The sequence below is a fragment of the Uloborus diversus genome, chromosome 6, assembly GCF_026930045.1.
Source record: "Uloborus diversus isolate 005 chromosome 6, Udiv.v.3.1, whole genome shotgun sequence".
NCBI lineage: Eukaryota > Metazoa > Arthropoda > Arachnida > Araneae > Uloboridae > Uloborus > Uloborus diversus.
Window position 1 is genome coordinate 164600037 of NC_072736.1, and position 25770 is coordinate 164625806.

Here is a 25770-nt window from a genome sequence, read left to right on the forward strand (position 1 = left end):
CTGAAATTGCAGTTCTGTGGTAGAGGGGGGGGGGTGAAAGGTATGATAGTTTATTTATCAAAATAAATACAATGTGTTTAGATAAAACCCAAATACACTTGTTTTACACCCCCCCCCCAACACTTGTTTCAAAAAATATATTTAGAGCAAAATTTGAATGGGTTGTCCCCAGGTGGGAAGTTGGATTATTTCTTGCGCACATAAATTTCAAATTTAGGCACTAACTTTTTGCTTTCTAATGTAAATAGTAATTTGTTTTATTAAAATGCCACGGAAAACGAAATTCTCTTAATTGGGATTGGAAAAAGCAGACAGAAATGGATACAAGATCAGCAAATGGTGCCGAGCGGAAAAGGATGAATTTAAAGCTGTACAAAATCAAGCTGAATTTTAAACTCCATGTTCTTCGTCTTCTACTGAAAACAAATTGGTTATGATGAAACAGTCCAAAGCTTTTGTGCCAACTTCACTCCAAGATAAAATTTTTAAAGCGGAGATTTTCTTAGTTTTAGTTGCCGTAAAAAAAAAAAAAAAAAAAAAAAAAAAAAAAAAACAATTATTCATTTGCATCTTTAAATGATTTATCTGTAATTTAATGGGATATTTTCGATGATTCTGAGGTTGCAAAAAGTATGAAATTATCTGATAAAAGTTCTGTACCTAATAAAGTTTGAACTTGCACCCGACTTTTAACCTCTCCTTATTAAGGATATTTCTTTTCCATTCTTTGTAATGAAGCAATAAGGCAAGTAAAGAAGCAATTGGACATATATTTATTTTATTGGTATATATTTCTACTTCATAATATGTCATTGTGTTAAAGAATAAAAGATTGAATGCATTCTGTTGTAGGTTTCAAGAGAGAGAGAGAGATTGGATTTGAAACGTTTTATACTCCATTATGATAATCAAGCTTATAAATTACATTTTCGTTGAAAAAAAACTTGATATTTGTTGTCCTAAAAAGTCCCAAAATTTTATCGAAGTTGTATCCTAATTTTTTGAAATCACCACCCCAACCCCTGGTTTGATACATTCTGTTAATGTTTGATAACTCTAATAAGTTTTTACTTTGTTTTTATGAAACTTGGTTTCGATATAACACGGTACACTTCCATTGATTTACATTATTTCTAAGTCTCGTATAACACGGTTTCGATATAACACGAAACACGATTTCGATACAACACGATACATGAGGCCCCTAGTTTCAAAACCGGATACTTGTAAAAAACCAAATTTTACAGGAGACGTAAAAGTCCGGTTTTGAAACTGAGGCAGACCTTCCCGCCCCATTTCAAGGGGGAAAGAAGCGGTTTTTGAACCTAATATTGAGCAGGCAAATAGGCCTTATGATTCTCTACAAGATTAACAAAAAGAAAAGAAAATCGAATTTTTTGCAAGTATCCGGTTTTGAAACTAGGGGCCTCCCATATTAACATGATTTTTACTATGTACATGGTTAATCAGTGTAAAAAATAAGTTAAAAAGTTATTTTCAAAAAAGTCTCGTATAACACGGTTTCGATATAACACGGTACACATTCCTTGTTTTACATTATTTCTAAGTCTCGTATAACACGGTTTCGATATAACACGAAACACGATTTCGATACAACACGATACATATTAACATGACTTTTACTATGTACATGGTTAATTAGTGTAAAAAATAAGTTAAAAAGTTATTTTCAAAAAAGTCTCGTATAACACGGTTTCGATATAACACGGTGCACATTCCTTGTTTTACATTATTTCTAAGTCTCGTATAACACGGTTTCGATATAACACGAAACACGATTTCGATATAACACGAAACACGATTTCGATACAACACGATACATATTGACATGATTTTTACTATGTACATGGTTAATTAGTGTAAAAAATAAGTTAAAAAGTTATTTTCAAAAAAGTCTCGTATAACACGGTTTCGATACTACACGGAACGAATTAACCGTGTTATACGAGGGACGCCTGTATATGAAAGAAGCACCATCATTAGGCTTATCTGATTGTATTATTAGTTGTATTTTATTTTATTTTATTTATTTATTTATTTATTTATTTTTTATTTTATTTATTTATTTATTTTTTGATTGTATTATTACTGAACGAAAAATAATCCATTGTACTGCTGAGGTGTCGAAAGATTGTTTTCAGTTTTGAAATAATTTAAAGACTTCTTTTAAAAAACAGTATATTTGAAAAATGCGTAAATTGGCAGTTTGTTGTAAGTGTTTAAAAATATATCTGAAAGTAGAGGTATCTTAAATATTTTACCGAATAAAAACGGATAATAATTATGATGATCCCGTACCCAGCACATTATTTTTATAAAAATGAATGTTTAAAATTTTTTTAATTTCTTTATACTCGCATCAAAAGCTGTTTTTCAGGTTTTAGTTATTTTGCCGCTTTTCAATGTACTCGTAGAAGTTGTGTAATGAAACAAAATTCAAACGGAAGTGACATTATAAAACAGTAGCATTTTGACAACAACCGGACTATCAAAATTTAGTTTCAAAAATAAGGTGAAAAGTCACTGTTAATCTATACTGGCGATACTTAGTGAGATTCTCATTGAAAGCAATGTTAAACCATTGCAGAGAACAGCAATGTATGAATACCTTTGAGCTAAAAATTAAAGGTAGATAAAATGGTTACGCATATACTTCTGTGTTTTTCTTAAACATGTTTTATAACGTTGTTTAGTTTGCTTTTACGATAGAAATACATACAGGCGTCCCTCGTACAACACAGTTTCGATATAACACGGTACCAAATTTGCGATTATTATAATACGGTTTCGGTATTACGGTTTCGGAACGAAACTTGAATGTAATACTTCATGGTTTTGATATAACTCGCATGTTATCTTTGAAGATGGAATTTCATTTTTGTTCAATACATTCTGTTAATAGTTGATAACTCGAATAAGTTTTTACTTTGTTTTTATGAAATTTGCTTTCGATATAAAACGGTACACATCCCTTGATTTACATCATTTCCAAGTCTCGTATAACACGGTTTCGATATAACACGAAACACGGTTCGATATAACACGATACATCATATAACCTGATTTTTCTCACGCACATACATAATTAGTAATAAAAATAAGTAAAAATGTTATTTTTTAAAAAAGTCTCGTATAGCACGATTTTGATACTACACGGAACGAATTAACCGTGTTATACGAAGGACGCCTGTATTTCCATCGAGAACCTCTGTAAAACTATCTTTTCTGCATCGCCTAGCTGCACCGCAAGAAATACCATCCAGAAGTATTTCTCTCTTCACAAAAGTTATTTCTTGCCAGTTTAATAGATAATTGGTTTTGAGCCGTAGGTATAAAAAACAAACTATTTTCGTGTAAATTATAATTCACTGCGAGTTTTATGCAAACAGAACGTTGTTATTTTTTATTTTGCTTTTTTTTCACAAAGGTATTTACTTATTTTTCAATACAGTGCACTCTCTCTATTCTGAACACTCACGGAACCGAACAAAAGTGTTCAGATTGTGGGCAGGGGGGGGGGGAGACTGGATAATGCATGTAAATGTATTCTATTGCGTAATTGCACTTCGTTCAGCACTTTGTCTTGTGTGGTGTCTAATTCAACTCAGTAGGGCCTAAACTCTTGCATTTATTTATTTCTTTTTTCATGTAAAAAGCTTTACATTAGATTCATTAACAAAATATTTCAATAGACTTATCGGTGCAATACCTGGGGAAACAAGCAAAAACAAAAAAACAAAAAAACAAAAACTTAAAATATTAAAAACTTTATTTCCTTGTCGGCCAACAATGAATTCGGTTATCAATTACGTGAATAAAGGCTTAGCCGTTATTAAAATCTGCTTTAAAAAAACGTTATAATTCGAATTCTATGAAACATGGAAGTTTCAAACACATTCTATCAGACGCGGGGGAAAAATCCCTTTATTTTGGTACTAGCTGACCCGGCCACGCGTTGCTGTGGCTAAGGTTTTTGTTGTATTTCATTGTACTAAATTATTTAAGGGGTAACGGTAGGAGAACACCAGTCATGGGGACCTTTTTTTTTTTTTTTTACTTTCTTCTATATCTAATATATAGAAGAAAGTATTGGATTCGTGCATATTTTCGAATTTCGAATTTTGACGGATTCGAACGTTTTGAGGTGTGCTGAGTCCATTTCGACTATTTTTGGAAAATGTCTGTCTGTCTGTGTGTATGTGTGTGTGTGTATGTGTGTGTGTATGTGTGTGTGTGTGTGTATGAGTGTGTGTATGTGTGTCACGTCTGTGTGTGACCAGTTTTTTGTGGCCGCTCTACAGCAAAAACTACAGCATGAAATCGAACGAAATTTGGTACACATATGTGCCCCTATGTGAACTTGCGCCCATTGGTTTTTGGCGTGAATTCCTCCAAGGGGGGTGGAGCAATGGGACGTTTTTTGAGTTTTGCGTGACTGCTATTCCCCAAGAAGTAACTGGCGGAATCAGACAAAATTTGGTCCATATGTTGTCCCTAACAGGTAAAGATCCTGATTCAATTTTGGTGTCAATAGCTCAAACGGGGGTTTAGCTATAGAACGTTTTTTGCCGTCAATTGTGACTGCTGTATCTCAATAAATAATGAACGTAATCAAACAAAAATTTATCGACAAGTAGCCCTTAGAGTGTATAAGAAATGATTCTATTTTGGTGTCAACAGCTGAAAAGGGGGTGGCGCAATCGAACGTTCTTTTTTTCCATTGTGAGTGCCATATCTCAAGAAGTAATGCTACGTTCTGGATGAAATTTGGAATAAATATGAATCCCTATGTAAACAGGCGTTGGTTTAATTTTGGCGCCAATCGCTCCATGGGGGGCTGATTTTTTTTTTATTTGTGTGAATAAAAATAGCTTTTTAATTGCAACAATAAGAAAGATAAATCGTAACAGACTGTCGTCTGCGTATTTCTCGTGATTTTAATTGTATGGAAATGATAGGAAATATTATTTCAATGATTTAAAAATTTTAACTGTTGCCATCTTATGTTTGTTAACAAATAAAATATTTGTAATTAATTCAAGCAAGACTTTTAAAATAACTTTCAGTTTTCGCTCTTTGCTTTGCTTTTGCAATAATTCAGACATTGGGATGGTCGTCAAGTTTTTGAATGTGTAATTTTGTTTTCGTTGGGAATATTGCTTCCTCGTCAAGCATGAGGAGGGATCAGAAAAAAAAAAAAAAAGAAAATTATAGAAGGAAGTTTCGTGATGGCCACAACATACTAGTTTTACATAGATGCCAGTTGTAAAAGAACATGATGACCTCCATGACTGAAGTTCTACTTCTGTAACCCCTTAATACACTGAAATTATTATTCACGAACGAAGATTGGACTTGCAAAGGCGATTGACATTTTCTTCTGAGGATTCTGTAAGACGACGTATTTTGGCTCCCCTCGCCGTGGACAAATATTTCTATTCTATTCTATTCAAGAGTCACAACTGACTACAACTGTATTTATGTCGAGGACTGCATACTAGTGCCTTGCCTCCATTATTTTATATACCGATAGATGGCAGCACCATCACCGGATCGAACAGTTAATGAGAATTTAGAACTAGTCCAAGAGCTACCTGGTACTAGCACCCCCAGAGGTATCGTTTCACTTGGAGGACATTGAGACCACGAGCATATTTAACGTCGCCCAGTCCCCTTTAATGACGACGGTGGGTCTTCGACCAGCGGGGATCGAACCCGAGCCCCTCCGGCCCCGAGTCCAATGCCCTACCGATCAGGCTACCACGGCCCCGGACAAATATTTCATAAGCTGAGATCTTCCTCTTTTACGCACAGTTACAGAATAAACACAAATTTACAAAATAAACACAAATGTTGCCAAATTACAAAAAAAAAAAAAAGCATAGGCTAATAATAAAAGTAATTATTAGTCTCTGGTTTAAACAAACCTTTAATGTGTTGTCCTTCAGAAAAATAAATACAATTGTTGCCAAACAACTATTTAAAATTAAAAAAAATTACAAAATTAAACCCATGAAAAAATGCAAAATAAAGGTTTTTCAAAATTTCATAAAAAATACAAAAATCGCTCTATCTGGAAATATGTTTTTTTCATCATAGTTAAAATAAAACTTCCTACATTTTAGTACAAAAATTTTGTATCTGGCGCAATTGGTTCGGGGTCTTTGGGTAAAAAGCACTAAAAATCACATAAAACATTCATGTTCTTTCAAACGAAATTTAAGTGAACGCCTTGTCTGTCCCACATAACCGATATTACATTGACACTTAAATTTCGTTTGAAAGAACATGAAAACCACGTTAAAAAACAGGAATTGAACAAATCTTCAATTGCTAAACATTGTTGGGACACAGGGCACAATTTTCTCTTTTCGGAAGCCAAGATCATTTGCAGACCTACAACAGTAGGTGAATTAGATTTTCTGGAATCCTTTTACATTCATAAAAACTTAAATAATCTTTGCAATGAGTCTTTTGCTGTTCCACATTTTTCTCCAATCTTATTCAATCTTACATGTTAGAATGCGTCATATTTTGCCTCAGCACTCGCTGATAGCTGATTGGTCAGTGTTCTTCCGGTTACGCATTTAAACTCTCCCTTGACCTTGATTCATCCATTTGTTCATTTCGCACTGAGGAAGGAGGCTATTGCCTCCGAAACATGTCTGCGTTTTTAAAAACTTTTTATCCTTTTTGTGCTTTTAAACGTTGTTCTATTTTTAGCTAATTTACCTGCACAAAGCTATCGCTTTTCAATAAAGCTGAATGTCTGGATCTCTGTCTGCATGTCTGTGACGCGCACAGCGCCTAGACCGTTCGGCCGATTTTAATGAAATTTGGCACAGAATTAGTTTGTAGCATGGGGGTAAGCACTTCGAAGCAATTTTTCGAAAATTCGATTTTGTTCTTTTTCTATTCCAATTTTAAAAACATTTTGCCGAGCAAACTATCACATAACGTGGACGAGCAAATTATCATAACGTGAACGAGCAAATTTTTAAAACGTAGACGAGCAAATTATCATAACGTGGACGAGCAAATTTTTAAATCGTGGACCGTGGACGAGCAAATTATCATAACGTGGACGAGCAAATTATCATAACGTGAACGAACAAATTATCATAACGTGAACGAGCAAAGTATCATAACGTGGACGAGCAAATTACCATAACATGGGCGAGCAAATGAGCATAGCAAATTGGCGAGTAATTCATCATCTATTATTTGTAAACATACAGGCGAACCAAATGACCTTTTAATTTTCTACTACATGCGAAGCCGTACGGGTACCACTCGTAAACAAATAAATAATGCTCCCCGCTCAAGCCCTGGATGTAATTTCTCTCTTAATTTCATAAATTTTCCTGGCTGTAAGTCTCGTACTTACATGCGCTAAAAACTAAAAAACATACGCTAATATTTTTTTTAAACTCACGCTAAGAAAGTTGCTTCTAAATTTTTTATTTTGTTCCCAAGGCGGAAAACAAATATTTACACAGAAATTGGTATACCCATTTATACTCTTACTACAATAAATCACAATATGGTTTTCTTTTGTTAAAAATTGCTTATTACTTTATATCATTTCTAAACATGAAAATGTCCTTTCAACTTCTGCGCAGAATCTCTGTATAAAGTACAGAAAAATCTTTGAGAAAACGCAGCATTTATTTGAAAAATTTGCCCTTTTTACGCATTTATATGCACTTACTTCAAAAATGTCTAAAATATTGTTACAAATCCTGTAAATAGTAATTATTGTAGTAACGTAACCTGTAAATAGTTTCCCGTAATGAATATACAACCCCTTTTCATATGGCTAAAGTAGACGACCCCCCTATTTCCTTTTTGTTCATTGATAAAATTTGATAGCGGTCTACTATTTTCCAGAAGCGTGGGGAATATTTGACAGATTTCTTTTCGGTTTGTATATAAACCGTTACGCTGGATAAAGAGGGGAGTTTCGATTGAGAATTTGTTCTGAGAGTGTATTAGCTCTGTTTATTGCGAGGCATTTCGCTGTGTTGTTTTCGTAGTTGGAAGTAAATACGTGTGTAAACGTTGAGTTTACGGTGTTGTGTGATAATTGCTTAATTGCTGATGAATAATTTAGCAATTGTTGACGATATTTCCTGTATATAGTGTAAATAAATTCTCTGTGTTTTTAATAAAGAACTGTGTCGTCCTTTCGAGAAGTTGGAAGCCTCACCGAATCCGTTACAATATGTAATTGCATATACACATATGCATTTGCATATTATGCAGACTTTTCTCATAAGTGATCAAACTCTCACCAAAAATGAAAATTTTGCCATGAACAGTTTGTTTTACGAAATGAATGTTTTCGTTTTTCGATCAAGAATGGGATTGTTTCCATCAGTCAAAAGTACTACTTTAAGTCGCTGAAGTTGATAGAATGAGCAAAAAAAAAAAAAAAAAAAAAAATAAAATAATTAATTAATTAAATAAAATAATAATAATAATAATAACATAGAGCGAGGACAACGCATTTTTTAAAACGTTTAATCCGATTTTTCAAATAAGGCGGGGTCTTTATGACGTCACAAGTGATAAACTTTGGCGCGCTGAATGTTTAAGCTTACTGTTTACCGCGTTTCCAGCTTATGATAATTCAGAAGCTAATTAAATGTTGCTCTCTACCCTTGCTATCAACCATATCGTTGCCAGTACATGTGAGTAAAGATGCAATTTAAATATTGCGCTCTGCGCTAATGGCATCAGTGAATGGCATTTCGTCACTTGTTATGTCATGTGCAGAAGCGTAAAAAAAATGAAATTGAATCTGCGCACCGATAAAAATAACTTTAAAAAAAATATTAAACTTTGTCAAATTATTTTTTAAATGGTCAAACCCTATGTTTTTTAGCATGCTCTTTCTGAAAAAAATGCTTTTAAAATTTCGGAAACGACGACATTGCATATGCACATATGCATTTGCATGTAATCCGTGCTCTATTTTTTATACTATTGAATGTTTCAATGCGAGTTATTGTGTTTTTTTTTTTTTTTCTGGAGTCAAACAGTCGAATTATTGTTCTGTGTGAAATGTTTATTACTTGTGTAAAATTAATTTGTAAATATTTCTGTTAATACATATTTGTGTTTGTACTCCATACTAAACCAATTAAATAACACTGCGGACAGTGTCTTTGGCGCTCTTTAGTGTTGAATTTACTACTAACTCATGTTGAACTATAGTCAAGATTTTCTTAATATTTTGTTATGACGTTTGTAATTTATGTTTTATAATTTGTAAGTTTTAACTTTACTTTATTTTGCTTACTGTTATGTATGTGTATTTTGTTAATAAATCTTATCTTATCTATCTATCTATCTCTTACTCATAAAAAATCAAACTTTCGCCAAAAATTAAAATTCCGCCTTGAACAGTTTTTTCACGAATTGGATGATTGTGTTTTTCGATCAAGAATGGGGTCGTTTCCAAAAAATTAAAAGTATTTTTTTCTGAAAGAGCATACTTAAAAACATAGGATCTGACTTTTTTTTAAATAATTTGAATAAATTCTTTTTTTTTAAAAATTACTTAAATCGGTGCGCTTTCATTGTTTACGCTTCTGCGGATGACGTCACAAATTATGAAATGCCATTCAGTGCGGCTAAGGCCCCTATACATACGAGCCGACGCATCAGCTTAAGATCAGCCATTTTGGATCGGAGCGCGTGTTTGAGTGGTTGTCTTTTCTGGCAAGTTATCGCGTTGGTGATTTTTCACTGCGAGCAATTATTAGCATCACATGTGGATTGTTTATTAAATAAAATATTATTTTTGGCCAATTTGGCGAAACTCGAAACTTTGCTGTGGTAACCCTAGCTCTGCAACAATGAAAAATCCGATCCAAAATGGCTAAACTTAAGCTGATGCGTCGGCCCATTAATCTATATAGCGGCTCTAAGTGTGGCCATTCAGACCACAATAATTAATTCGTATCTTTACTCACTTGTACTGGCAACGATAGGGTTAATAGCAAGCGTAGAGCGCAACATTTAATTTGCTTCTTGATTATCATAACGTGGAAACGCGGCAGAAAGGTGCGCCAAAGAGCGTCATTTGTGACGTCATCAAGATCACGCCTTGTTTGAAAAATCGGATATTTTAAAAAATTAATTAAAATAATAATTGTTGGGAAAATGAAAGTATTTTCTGGGTCCATGATTTTTGAGCAATCACGATTGCTTATTGCTTTTATTTGACTGTTTTTGGCGTCCTATCATTTTATTTTCCCACCGCCACCCTCCGCACCATCGCCATCGACCGGCTCCTCACGATGCTGCTCCTATAGCGAAAGCCGTCTCCAGGTTGCATCCATGTCCTACGCACACGCGCATACATACACAACTACACCCACACACACGCACATACACACACACCTACACACACACAAACACACATTCATGCCTGCGCACAGACACAAACACATATGCCTACACACACATACACATACCCCGCTCCCACGTACACAAACACTCATACACACAACTACCCACACACTCATGCCTGCACACAGACACAAACACACATGCCTACACACACATACACATACCCCCTACACACAAACACACACGCCTACATACACACACACACACTCGTGATTGCAAAAAACATAATTTGAATTCAAAATGACAAAATTCAAATTAATTTTTATTAATTTTTTTTTCTTTTTTTTTTTTGCTTATTCTATCAATTTCAGTGACAAAAAGTACTACTTTTGACTGAAGAAAACAACCCCATTACCCCGGGTCACTCTGCTCGTAAGCAAAACCCACACCAGATAAGTCATCTAAAAAGGAAAGTTTCCCAATTACAATATCTATTCTCAATCCTGTGGTTTTACTCGTTTCTGAGGCCCCACTTTCCTTGAGGCCCTGAAGGTCAAAAACTAACTCCACAGACACTTTAGACAAGTCTTTCGAAACAATACTTTTCCGCGTATCATGTTTTCCTCAGAATTGTCCTCGTTTGTGAGCTTTTTTACCCGTTGGAATTCGGCAGATTGTGTTCGACCTGCCAGTTTCACGTCAGAAGTAAATATACTTATTTTTACTCACATAAAGGTTAGAAGTCTGAATCGAAAGTAATACGGATATTGGCTTGAAAATCAAAAGCTGGCACTTTTGAGTTGATCAAAGATTGTGGGATTTTTCTCGAACCGTGAGAATTCTCTTTGATTTTTTTTTTTTTTTGACAAATGGTTCTCGATATTTTACAACTCATGTACCCGCTTTTTATGTACCATAAACTATGCGCGTACCTCCCCCTCCCCCTATCCCAAAAGAAGGGGGATAAAAGGGGGAAAATTTGCATTTTTATGTCGATCCAGAAATGAGGCAATGAGGAGCAAAGGGATGTAAGTGGCAAAATTAAAAGTTTGGAGATAACTAGTACATATGGTAGGTGAACCCCTCCTCTGTCTTGGGGCAAGAGATGGTACTAATCGCCCTGGTAGGCGCTGCTGTACAGTAAGGTTATAAAAAAAAAATTTCAATGAAAGTCCACCTAGGATCTGAGCTTTAAACGCGTTTTACTCGAAACTTAAAATAGTCCACTTGCATCCCTTTGCTTCTCACTGCTTTAATGTAGTTAGGCTTTTTCTCAAGCCGTGAAAATGCTACTCGACATTTTTAGAGCAATTGTTCTCAACTCGCTTTTTGTGTATCAATAATGGAGTGGTTCCCTTCAGTCAAAAGTACTACTTTTAGTCATTGAAATGGGTAGAATAAAAAAAATAATAATAACGTGGACCCAGAAAATGCTTTGATTTTTTCCAAAAGTTTTTTTTTTAATTAATTTTTTAAAATGTCCGATTTTAAAAACAAGGCGTGGTCTTGATGACGTCACAAATGATGCAATTTGCTGCATCTTTCTACCACGTTTCCACGTTATGATAATCAAGCGTTATGATATATATATATATATATATATATATCAGCGCACAGCCAATACCACTGAAGCCTCAGACTTGAAATTTGGCAGGTATGTCCACATGATTACGAAAGTATCCACTAAGAAAGGATTTTTCGAAATATCAATTAGTTCGGGAGAAATTGATTAAAACCCCTTAATTTCTGTGAAATTAAAACCTGTCATTGAAATTTAAACCCCTTATTTTCGGAGGCTTTCCTCCATTCAAATCATTATTCAGTACTTTATCTCAACTTTTGGTCGGTAGCGAATTTTAAATTTGATATTGTTTTTGTTTCTCACGTGATTCTTCGAGGCTTTTCTCAAGTCAAATAATAATGTTTCTGTCTTTTGCTTTCATTTTCTTCAAAACTAGAAATGAAGTTTTTGAGAACATCATCACAGGTGGACTATCCTTTCGAATTTAGAAGAGTGCAGTTTCCTGTAATAGTTTGTTTTGCAATAACCGTTAATAAGTCACAAGGACAGACATTAAAAGTAGCAGGGATCGATTTAAGAGAAGACTTTTTTTTTACACGGCCAATTTTGTGTAGCTTGCTCCAAATTCAGTTCATCAATCAGCTTAATAATTTTAGCACTAGAAAAAAAACTAAAAATGTTGTATACAAAGAAGTTTTTGCATAAACATAGGTATAACAATAAAATGTGGTTGGCCTGTGTTTGCAAAGATAATCAATACTTTAAAAAGATCGTTAATAACAGTTAAAGTTTTGTTAAGGACAAGGGCATATATATCAAGAGTCCAGTGCTCCGGGATCCTCCCAAAATTAGAAAATATTATAGGTAATAAGTAATTATTATAGGGGATTTTGAAACTAGGTGCACCAAGCACTGTTAACCCCTGCTAATTCCAATACCCGAGCAATGCCGGGTACGGGAATGCTAGTATTTTATAAAAACGCAAATGCGATATGGGTATATGGGTTTATTGAATAACCCAGTGGCGGATCCAGACGATCCTGTTGGGAGAGGCGACTGAGTAATGCCTTATGTGGGGGGAGGGGGGATGACTAATAAAATAAAATTTTTGAAAAAGGAACTGAAGCATGTTTTTTTTTTCTGTCGAATAATGTGTGTCGTTTAAAGAGTTTGAATGAAATGAAAAGTGTTTCGAGTACCAAGAATAAAAAATTTAAAAAAAAAAAAAAATTCTACTATTATTCTGGATCTATTATCTAAAATAACCCTTCGACTTTTGATTCGTTTGAAGAATCATGAAATATTTTCAGTTGCTATTCAGGTCCTCAATTGTACTTTTTTCTTTATAAAAGAAAGGCTATAGTATCAAGATGGCATCACTTATTACCAGTTTTCGTACCGAACATAATGAAATACTAAAATTGCGTTTGTAAATAAAATTTGAAGATAGATATGGATTTGTTTGTTGATTGAGTTGTTTAATATTCGTGCATAAGTAGGAGGGTTTACAGGCTCTCCCTCGAAAATTTTTGCAAGGAACGCATGTTTAGACTATTTGGTGGTTAATAAGAGGAAGGGAAGTTTAGAGGTCCCTTTCCTTTTTTTTTTTTTTTTTTTTTGAAATTTAAGGATATATTTTCAAGAACACAGTTGTTTGCTATCTTTGTGTTCTTGAAGAGAAAGGATGAGATTCAGGAATTCTCCCCAGTCGTTCCATGATATTGGAGCTTCAAAAGCGCGATTTTATATACCTTTAGTGATGACCAGGGGATTCGGGGGCTTTCCCCCGGAAAATTTTCGGAATTAAAGTCCCAAAAACGCAATTATAGGCCATCTTTGATGTTGTAGCTTGGGGTTCAGAACACTTTTCCCCAGAAACTTTTCGATGTAGGAGTTCCAAAAAATCTGTTTTAAACGATCTTTGAATGATGTTGAAATATGAGAAAAGAAGGACATGAGAGTTCCTCCCAAAAATTTTTTCGAAACTGAAGTATTGAAAACGCAGTTGTAAGCCATCTTTTATGACGTAGGGGGAAGGAACGGGATATGGAACTTTCCATCGGAAATTGTTCGAAATTGGACCTTTGAAATGCAATGGTTGGCCATATGACTACTATTTGGTAGCATTAAGGGAAGGGATGGAGTCAGGAGTTATCCCTCAACTTTTCAATAGTGAAGCTTCCAAAACGTAATGTTCATTGATGTTGAGGGAAGGACTCGAGATCAGGGGCTCATTCCCGGAGTTTTGTCGGAATGGAAGTTTTAAAAACGAAATTAAAGGCCTTCATTAACGAAATTTTCGAAAAAGTTTTCGATTCCGGCAATTTTTTCAAAATTGAAGCTCCAAAAATTCAAACTTTTTTACGATCTTCGATTACATTGGAGACAGGGGGTTCTGGGACTTTCCCCTGGATAACTCTAAAGTCGTAAAAATACACTTGTAGGCGATTTTTTGTGATGTGCTGGAGGGGGGAGGGAGAGTTTGGTGACCTCTTACCGGAAATTTTTCGAATTTACAAACCTTTTGGGGGGAGGTGATCGCCCCAATCGCCCCGCCCCCCTTGTGGCTCCGCCAGTGGAATAACCTTGCCTTCATGTTGTAATCATTAGATCACTAGCCTGAAGAGATCCTGGGAAAAAATGTGAAAAAAAAAAAACATTTAAAAATAAAGTAATGAAAACTTTGTTATGAAACATCGAATGCGGCAGGGGGGAGGGGTAGCTATTTAATTTCCTGGGTCCCCTGCAAAAGATTTTTGCCCCCCCCCCCACCAACGCCGTGAGTGTTCAAAGGGGTACGCTTGCTGGCTCTTTAGAGTGTTTCAGTGGATAGTTCATTCTCAACGCTATGAGAAAATGGTGTCTAATTATTTGGGTCAGAAAGGACAATTTCAGTACTCCTGTAGTTTTCGAAAATTCCAAGAAAATGACACCACAAACGAAGAAAAATGCTGTTCTAGTCATTTCAAACCAAACCTTCTCAATAAGAAAAATATGTATGTTTCTACACTCAAAGTTATGATTGAAACAATAATAAGAAATTCTCTTCATGACTTGAGCCGCACTTTTCTTCGTTTGTGGATATCCGCTGGTAACTCCTCAAAATTGAATTCTCCAAATAGGGAAGTTTTCGATTTTTCAATTTTATTTTTATATGATAGAGTAACATGTATGAACATCATAGGCGAAAAAATTTTTGCGATACGATAAGTAGTTTTTTTTAAATTAATTTTTAAAATTCAAGTGCCTGTGACGTCAGATGGCATAGGAAGTGACGTCCGATAGGAGAGAAACGCTAGCGAACCGGTTCCCATGTCATGGGAGAAATCGAAGAACGTGCATCGACTTCGAAGATGAAACGTAAAAGGCTTATCTCCTCGCGTTTCTGGAACATTAAACCTCTCATCCTCTCGGAAATATTCGAATTTCACCATTGATATTATTTGAGGAAGATTATTTAGATTGTGCTTTAACGAATCCGGCCTCCATAGTGTGTTCAAAAGGATTATTGAATTTCTAAAAAATAAAAATATCAGCGCGCTCAAAATGTCCCTAGCGAAAACAAGGGATCTTCGGCGGAAGGCTGCCCATTCGCGCCCTGTGACGTATGCTCGTGACGTTTCAGAAGAGCGCACTTTTGCGCGTGGATTTTTAAAAATTCATTAAAAATCAACCACGGTGTTTCAAAATTCGGCGATGGTGAATTTTTTAGTTTTGAGGGTCAATTAACAATATGCAATAGCCAAAATATGAACATTTAATAGGTTGCAACTTCCCTATTACAGTTTTCAGGCTGACTTTGATCGTGTCTCTCGCGTTATCTAGGACTTATGGCCCTTATGACCCACTCCAACCCCAGCTCGACTATTGTTGTGCCTTGAAAAAAGTTGCGAAACGAGCTAATGAAACTGAAAAGACATTTCTGTGAGGACAGTAAAAAAAAAATGGAGAGTACCAGTTTCACGTAGGCCTGTCATTTAAAAGTTGTCCCAGAGGATCTGCACGAGGTACATTTTTAATTCATTTTTGCCGAAAAAACAGCAAAATACATGCAAAAATGAAAATTTGGACTTGTTTTCTAAAATCTAGACAAAAGTGTATTTTGGTCTTGCTGACCGTCAATATTGCAACTCCATGTTTTTTCCTCTCCGATAAAGAAGAAGATTCCTATCATCGGTACATCAGTCGGAGGAAATTTCTGCTATTCGGTGATAGCTGAGATTTTTTGCTGCAAGCCAATTAATAGTTTTTTTCCTTTTTGCCCTTTAATAGATGAGTTTAAAATGGAAGCGTAAGTGTCATTAATTTTCTCTTCAAACTTTCTTATGCAGCCTAGAAAATTGCAGCCATTAATCGTTTCTCATGGCTTATAACAAAACTAAAAAACTAGTATTCAATTTTGTTTATTTTTAGATTTCGTTGTTTATTTCCTGTATTGCATGTTTGATAAGTGGAACATAAAACTTTTTTCTTGTTTGGTTTTACTTTATTGTTGCTTGTTCTGTGGGATTTAGATGTCAAATTTGAATTGCAACCTTAAATTTTGAAGGCTTCTGGGTTGATCGATGGATTCGAGAGATTGTTATAATAAATTTTGTAAAACATTGTTGTAAAATTATGCACATGTGTTGGTGTATTAATTTTAAAAAATTTTATAGAAGAAATCCAAGCCTGACATTCACATTTTCGTGATAATGCTGAGAAAGGTATGGCGGAGGCTATCGTCCGTGAATGGATTGCGGATTACAAGGTATAAAATTTTTAAAATATATATGTTAATCAATTTCATGCTTTGATCTTTGATATTGCATTGATTGAAACAGTATGTATTTAAATTTTAAATTAGGTTGTCCTTTTCTGATGCTTTTTGTCTTGATACTCAGCATTAGTTTTCTTTTTTAAACAGAATTCTCATTTTTAATTGTTTGTATTGTTATCTCAAATATGAATCATTGATTGAGTGCCGCAAAATGGGCAAAAATTTTGTGCGTAGAATCATTCAGGTACGGCGTAAATTGTTTGCTTGTTTTTTGTGCAAATTAAACTAAGATAATGTTTTTTTTTTTGCTATATAATGATTACTTGCCCTGTTTCATATATGAGATTGTGCTCAATATATTCCATTTCACTAAGTTTAGTTCTTTTGCAAACTTCTTCTTTTAAATAAAATTTTTGCACTCTGAATATTTAAAAACTTGATATTTCTTCTTTAAATATTCTCAATTAAATAAATTCATTCATGGTTTATAAGTCAAAAAAAAAAAAAAAAAAAAAAAATCCTTTCTTGCCTTTAGTTTGGTGTCTCATCTGCTATGTTATTTTTGAGCATGAGCAGAAATAGTGATTTCAACTAATAAATAAATGAATACATTGAAAATGTTCAGGTTGGATAAGGGCAAATTCTTATACATTTAGTCGGTAATTTCTTAACTTTTCAAACAAACACCCCCTTTTTTTTCATACAAAATTTATCATGCTCTCCCCCCCCCCTTTTTTCAAATTTTATAGCAATTTGGTTTCATAAATGCTATCCTGGTTTTTACAATCCATTTAGTGGGATGAAAACTACACCATGTTTCATGTAAAGCAGGGCTCGAAAATATCCAATATTTCGATAAGTATCCGATATTTTCAATGAACACAAACTAAAGTCCTCCAAATAGTAAATGCATCCTCATATCACTCTTGATTTTATTATATTGTTATTGCAATATGTAGACTTAAAATTAAGGTTTCTTTCATTATCTATATCTGATATCTCATTTTTCTTCTGTTAGCTACTTTCACAGCTATGATTCTGAAATAAAAAAAATTGTATCGGTCGGTACACAGCCAGGAGACATTTCTGACCAACGTTTAATATTTAATGAGGCACTTTTAATATGAATTAAAATTGTTACATTACTAATTATTTTATGAGTATAAATAAAACAGGAATATTATATTACTTTGTTATATTAATGATTTATAAGTACAGCATAAAAATATAGTACCTACATAACTTTTTGGTTATTTTTAATAATAAATGAACAATATTACTATGATTAATATAATTTTTATATTGAAAATAGTGTAGTTGAAAAAATAAATATGAAAAATATCAAAATATCATGATATTTTCAAAATAAATATTGGATATATATCACGATATATATTGACTGATATGTATCAGCAAATCCTGAGTAATTTTAAAGTACCAATACGTATTTAGTTATTACTATATTATTATAAGAATATTGATAGTTTCAAAATGTAACAAGGTTTCAAAGCAAGAGTAATGTAATATTAATGCAATGGGTGGGTTTGTTTTTGGGAGAGCATATTTTTTAACCCAAGGTGTCACTGGAAATATATAAACTGATATAATTAAAAACTGAGCGTATCTATGTATGTCCAAGCTTCTTCTCCCGAACGACAGTGAACTGACCATCGAACCAGGTATCGATGGATTCGTAAACTTCCCGTCTTCATGTTTGGCTATTTAACATAATCCTCCGATAATAATTAGCGGAGATATCAATTAAAAACTATTAATTATGAAGCTTGGATTTCGACATAAAAATCCCTAATTTTCGAAGGCTTTCCTCCATTCAAATTATTATTCAGTGCTTCATCTCAACTTTCCGTAACAATGCTTTTATTAAAATTTGTAGTTGTAGCGTGAAGAAAATCGTTAAATGAAAGATCTGTTGCCATTTTTTTCTCGAATATAAACAAGAAAAAAAAAGGTTTTTGTTTTGAGGCTTTTCCTGCAATCGGGGGGTTTTAAAATGTTTACTTTTTGGTTATTTTCCCGCAATCTGCCACAAAATTTCTGATTTTTTTTTTTGTTCGAGTCTGATTGTTGAACACTAGACATAACTATTATTTTCGAGGTGCACCGTGCAAAGCCGGGCGACGCAGCTAGTCTATATTTAAAATGAGGGGTTTAAAACATATTTAGGGATCGACTTGGACTCCTTCGACTCCCCGCTTAAATAAGCCTGCTTGTTGTAGGTATACGCAAGGGCGCCCACATGCAAAATTGTAAGGGGGGGGGGCTCAGATATTTTCCCCATGGGTTAGGAGGGTATTTTCTCCGTGGAAACCGATTTCAATACAGATTAGAGTCATTTAAGTATTTCATTTTTAATAACTCATTCATTAATGGCTGGAGAAGAAATGTTTTTACATTTTTGCAAAGAAAAAAGTACCAAAAGCAAGGAAGGGAACTGATGTGATATACCCCACCCTTGGCGACTTTTTCCTGTTGGCGCCAAGAAAGCGTCGCCAAGAAAACGATGTATGACGCCATATGTCATACATCGTTCTTAGCGATGCTTTTTTAGCGCCAACAGGAAAAAATCAGATAAAAAAACATGATCAAAGCACTTCAGAACACAATATATATAGAAACAACATAAAAGCACAACAAAAAACATCACGAATATATGCTTCAAAAATGTACAGGGCCGGGGTTTTTTGTAAACATATTAAAATACAATGAAATTATTGTATTAATTACAAGTCGAAATGAATGCATTAATTGTTTTTTCATCATTTCTCCGGGATACGAGCCCTCGGTCTCATAGTACTTTCGTAATGAGACCTCGGCCCTGCCTCGGTCTCATTACGAAAGTACTATGAGACCTCTGGCTCGCCAGTTATCCCTCCGACTCTTAATATACATTACAGTCGGAGTATGGTCACAGTTATGTATACTAAAAGAACCCCTCAAGGATTTGTAAAAACAAAGAATTTTGGAAGTGAGAGGTTTTTTTTGAATTCTAAAATAAAGAACTTACCTTTTTATATGGTATAAATATTCACACTCAGTCTAAAACAATACATCATATGACAATGGCACGTTACAGATACACACCACGTTGGAGTTAACTTTTAATTAACCTTCAAGTTTGAAGAAACTGGCATTTTCTAATGTTTTTACTTCAAAACACAACTACTGAATTTAAACTAACACAAAATAAGCATTCCTGTAAGGTATATTGCACGAAACAACACCACCCTAAGAGCGGAACATATGTGCACCTACCTCCACGGACACATGTGCGAAAAGAATTAGTTCACATCTGTACTTCCCAGGTATATTCTGCAGGGTTACTAGAGCTACCGGAAAAAGTTTTATCGCCAACGTTGGCGATTTTCGAAATGAGCTAAAAATTCTATCCTCGCCAAGGGGGGGGGGGGGGGGTATATCACATCTGTACCCAAGGAAGTTCTAATTTCAAAGGAGGGACTCAAGCCCCCTCTTGCTCCCCTATATGGGCGCTAGGGTGTCCCAAGATATAATGGCGAAAAAAAAATTTGTGAAATCGAATACGCATACCCTCCAAATTTTTTCCTTTTCACCTCAGAAACATGAGAAAAAAGTTTTATTGCAATAAAATAACGGGAACCCGTGCCGACTTGAGGTCAAAGTTGGACCTGAAATCCTGTACAGCGACTACAGTGAAAATATTGCTAACTGTATAATTCTTTACTACACGTGACATCAATTTATTTAAAGCAGATATTTACAACAATATTAGACTACAAGAAACATTACTGTACATATTTTTATTTCAATGTTTGATTTTTGCAGTCAGGATAGAGCTTCTGGTGCTGTTGAACGCAACGTAGCACAAATTGTTTTTGTTCCTCATCAGCTGTAAGCAAACCATGAAAGTCCTGTATCATTTTTACCTCTTTTTCAGCTGCATCGTTTACTGCTCTAAACATTGAGACAGTCTTTTTCACATCAAAGAATGAAATATTATTGACCATACCATAAAAGCTGGATGAATTTTTGTAGAGCAGCTTTTGAGATAATTGGGTTCACATTTTCGTACACTTTTTCAAAAAGCACAAATTTTTGTTGGGTGCTTTGACTGCCAAAATGCATTGAAGCCATAGTTTCACGTATATTGTTACTACAAACAAGCAGACATCAATGTTTCATTTTCCTTCGTATCTAATTTTAGTTGTGAACTAAATAGTAATAGTTTTAGGGAGTAAATCTCTCGAGCCTTCCATCAAGCTTGGTGCATGGCTCCCGGTGGTCTTATTTTAAATTCATTTTCAGTATCTCCACCTAAAATTATGATAGGCAGTTCTATCAACTCTTTATAGTCATCCCTGACCGTAATATTAGCGAGTTCAGCACGATGAAAGTCAAGTAAATTCTCCAAGTTAGGGTACAATTCGGAACAACTCCGCAGCTCCTCCATAGCACTGTATTTTAGTGGGATAGATCAGTTCATATATATGATCAACATTTTCATATCCCAAGATAAATTCACTACATGTGGTACCTCGTACTGAAAACCAATTTTAGTCTTTCCTCGTGCTCCTTCCGCTTTTCGGTTCGAATTCTTTGAATTGAAGATACTTATGGGAAATTCATCAACGTTACACCCAAGTGCGTCAATAGTAGATTCAAGAATAAACACATAATCTCGTATGCTTGGACACCTGTCCAATGCATCAACTGACTTCGGAGTAATAAAATCGCTCCTCATTACATATTTACTTGTTCCAGGTTCTGATAATTCTTGTTCCAGGTTCTGGAATACTTGTTCCAGGTTCTGATATACTTGTTCCAGGTTCTAATATACTTGTTTCAGGTTCTGATAAACTTGTTCCAGGTACTGCTTTATATGTTTCAGGGAAATCTTCTGAATTAATATTTTCACTAGAGCTCAAAGAGGAATTTTTTTGTACAGGTTCATACAATTCCGAAGATGTTGAAGCGGAATCGTATTTCATGCGCCTGTTTTCTTCTTTGACAGCTCAAAGTCGAGCCCTTTCCTCTTTGTCGGTCAGTTTTTTATCCACCTTACCAAAAGTGACCACCTCGGCCGTTCTGTCTTCGGAGTTGCAAGAAAATCTCATCTTCTGCCATTTTGATTAACCGAAGTGCATCAGCATGTGCAATATTGAATAAATTGTTTAAATTACTCTCAAATTCTTGTTGGCGCTGCCTGAATATTTCTTGCAGTTTTTTGTTTTGTAAGTCTCTCCAAATTTGATACAGGTTTTTAAGGTTATTCACACAATTTCGCAACGATTTGGTGGGAATGCGTTCCTTTTCCCAAAAGATGATGCATTCCCGAATAGCGAGATTTGCACTTTCACTGATGGTTAAATTTACTTCACGAATGTTATAAAACGAAACAAACAGAACTTGTCCGTTAGAGGGAAGTTTCAAACCTGTAATTTGGTGTTTTACGACTCCTATTAAAAATATCTCTTTTTTCGAACTTCGCAACTCCAGTGCCATGTTTCGTTCCCTATGGAACGACTACATTGCGCTCGCTGACCGGAATGTATTCGTACTGACACATTTGATGGTTTGAAAATTGCCACGGATAAGCCCCCCCCCCCAGCATATGTTTTTTCTGTTTTCATTTGTTTTCTGTGTACTTTTTACAGCTGTTTTGAGCTTCGCAAAGTATCGCGTCGCCAGCGTTCGCTTGCTTATGAATACACGTGCTATTTGCACGTTTAGGTCTTTAGGCGCAAGTCGGCACGGGTTACCGTGCTTCAGATTGCATGAAACTTTTTTTGCAACGGTTTTGATGTAAAATAAAAAAAATAAGAGGGTATGCGTTTAAAAAAAACGACTTTCATTTTTTTGGGACACCCTAATGGGCGCCCTTGGGTATACGTATAAAATCATCTTATGCAGACAATGGTTTTCATAAGAGCGATTGAGACACTTGCCCAGGAAGATAAATAAATACCTTTGTGCTGAACAGTAAAGTAAGACAAAACAACGTTAGATTTGTGCTTCATCTAACGTTGTTTTGTCTTACTTTACTTGCCCAGGGTTCTTAAATCCTATTACAAAATAGTTTTTTTGCTTTTCACTATTCTGTAAATTAGTGTCGATTCATTTTCAAATATTGCTTTTTCATGGAACTTACTATTTTTATCAGTTAAGTTACTCATTTCAATGCCAATTTTTTGAGCAATTATTTATAAAAATTACTTTTTGTGTCTTTATTCATGTTTTTGAACATTGATTTTTCAGTCACTACGAAGTGCAGAAATTCATAGCTTTGGCTGTACCATATCTCAAAATAATGAGTTGATTCAAGCAGTTTTCACGGTTTTAGATGAAAAACGTTACCGAGAAGAGGTAAGTTTGTCGCTTTATTAAAACGAATCTCTTTTCGTTAAGAATTTGATTTCAAAGTATTAAGTTTGAAAGTCTGAATTTCAGTTTGAATAATTAGTTGATATCAAAATTATGGCAGATATTTTTCTGGGAAAGCTATTAGTTACTATAGGTTATTTTTCCTGCGGCATTTGATTGTAAATAATAGTAATAATAAATAAGCACCATCCTGAATTATGGAAAACAGAGAAATAAGAGAGGGGTTATGAAATAAAACATTTTTTAATTGCTCTTTTTATTTTCCTTAAAATATATTGTAAGTCTTGTTACAGAAAATATTAAGTTATGAGGAAACAAAACCATTGTGACTAATTCCAGAAACATATTTTATGTTAGAAAGCACATACAGTAAGCATAATAGTGCTATTTCAAGTCATGTTTGCTTTCTATTTTCTTTCTTTTACAAAAAAGGAAGTCTTGTATTCGCGACAAAATTTTCACTCAAAAATCAACCTGAATTACCCGACTGCGCTTGCACGATGCGAAGGAGGGTAGTGTGTTTATCAGTCTACGTATGTATGTCTGTTCCTATGTGGCGTTCTACAGGCTAAACGCCTCGGCCAATTTTGGTAATTCTTACGTCAATCGATTTGTCTTAACCTTGGGAGTGTCACTAAACACATGACAGTAATCAAAATTCTGATACCATTGATGAATGATACCACCTGTTAACTGTAATACTTCTTGCAGAGTTAGTGAAAGAACTAACATTTCATCTACTTTCTGTGAATAACTGATGAAGAGACTTCTTTAAAAATAACTAAAATTTATTAACACGTAAAAAAAGGTAAATATAATTGTATAAACATAACTGAAGCCAAAGGTAAAAAAAGATTAATTAAATATGACTAGCAAGTTAGTTAAGCTCATCCTAATACGGCTCGCTAATCTATTACTACGATCAGCCAAGCACAGTCGGCAATCCGCCGAACAATACGAGCTCTACCCTAGCTACCTTTTACAGGACAGACATCACCGCACGAGTCTTAAAAAAGAGAGAGCGAATCTCAGCTCCGATCGCTATTAAATAGTCTGTCCTCATCATTATTCACATCAATGCCCTCACATCCACGCAACCAATGAGGATGCACCAAGTGGCAGAGACGCCTCCCTGCTAAGCCAATGGCGGGAGTCTGTTACCTCACACATCCGATCCGATCACTCACTTCCGATTCACTCGGATCGTTGGTCCGCAAGCATCGGTTGATTATCGTGAAGTTCAGTTACCTGGGCAAAAGTAAGTGTAGAGATATTTGTAGAAATTCTATTTCTAACAAATTCACCATATCAACAACCAGTTGCCATTTTGTCAGTTTGGGATCGGCACACGCTGGGTGTCACACGCTACCTGCGCCTATGCGTAGAGCATATAACAGGGGTGATTGTGTTCCGGTATTTTACCGAATTTCCGGTATTTTCGGTATTTTTATGTCTGAAAATACCGGAATCATGTTTTTTTTTTTTTTTGTTATGCTTTAATCTCCCTACCTCCGCAATTTTTTTAAATTATATAATACTCATCAAATATGCCTGCAAGAGCCTTAAGATGGACAAATAAATGTCAAGATAATTTGTATAACACCAGCTCAAAAGTAACTTTGAAACCCATTAAAAATGTAATCACATATACACACAATATTTTGACTCAGAACTATTTAATACTATGGCAAAGGTGCACTTAAGTAATAGGGGCCAAAGATTACCCCCCCCCCCCCGGTCTCGCTTTGAAATTTGATAAACTGACAATCACCCCTGATAAAAGCAGGGCCGGATTTGGAAGTGTGGAGGCCCCTAATCGGGGTCCGGAAAAAACATCATATTTTCGAAAATATCCGATGCTTTGATATATATCCGAATATTTTGATATGTATGTATATATCCGATATTTTCGACCCATGAAAGTTAGGATATTTGGTAAAAATTTTATTGTGGGGGCCCCTTTGTTGTGGAGGCCCCGGGGCAGTAGCCCCCCTGCCCTCCCGTAAATTCGGCCCTGCATATAAGTGGTAATTGATGCTAATCTAACAGCTTAACTCGCATTTTTCTTAAGATTTTGATACATTTAATAACTTTCCCCGAAGAAACACTTTGATATGAATTAGACTTACATTATTTATCCCCAAAGTATTCTGAGGTGTCACAAGCACCCAGTAATAATTTCATAAAGCAAGTATGGCTTGTTTAAATAAAGCAATTGATTTATTAATATCTAAACAATGAATATATAAACTAAAACATTCTGCTTGTGCTAAATAATGTTTCGTAAACAGATATACACAGTAAAACAAATAATTATAATCTGAAGATTTTGATATTTCTGCTTTTTTTATGATTTCTAGTTTTGGTTTCTAAATTAAAAAATAAAACAAATAAATAAACCATAAAAGGGGGGAGCCGCCCTTGCCCCCCCCCCTGAATCCCCACCACTGAATGACAGTAATAATAAAGTACAGTGATAATGTAGCATAGAATATCAAATTTATCTAAGTTAGGTTATTGAATGTAGAGTGTTTGAATTAACTTTTTAAATAAAAATATTTCCAAAAAGAACAGTAGTTGTTGCAAAGTACAGAACAAACTCAAATTAGAAGACAAAAAGTGTGCATTTTCCTGTAACTTAAAGAGCTTCGAATGGAGAAGTAAATATTGTCTACAGAAAAGTTAAATGTGTTAGACTATATATATTTTTCCCATGAACAACACAATTTTC

The 25770-nt window shown here is 34.7% G+C and overlaps 1 protein-coding gene across 1 annotated transcript in view; it reads left to right on the plus strand.

The window, feature by feature from the left end:
* Nucleotides 1-16077: 16077 nt before the first annotated feature.
* Nucleotides 16078-25770, plus strand: part of LOC129224556 (hyccin-like) — a 41598-nt gene continuing 31905 nt past the window's right edge. The window contains exons 1-3 of the mRNA XM_054859034.1: nt 16078-16193; nt 16561-16652; nt 22914-23021. Of these exons, the coding sequence (XP_054715009.1) occupies nt 16611-16652; nt 22914-23021 (150 nt within the window). The 5' untranslated portion in view covers nt 16078-16193; nt 16561-16610. The remainder of the gene's footprint in view (nt 16194-16560; nt 16653-22913; nt 23022-25770) is intronic.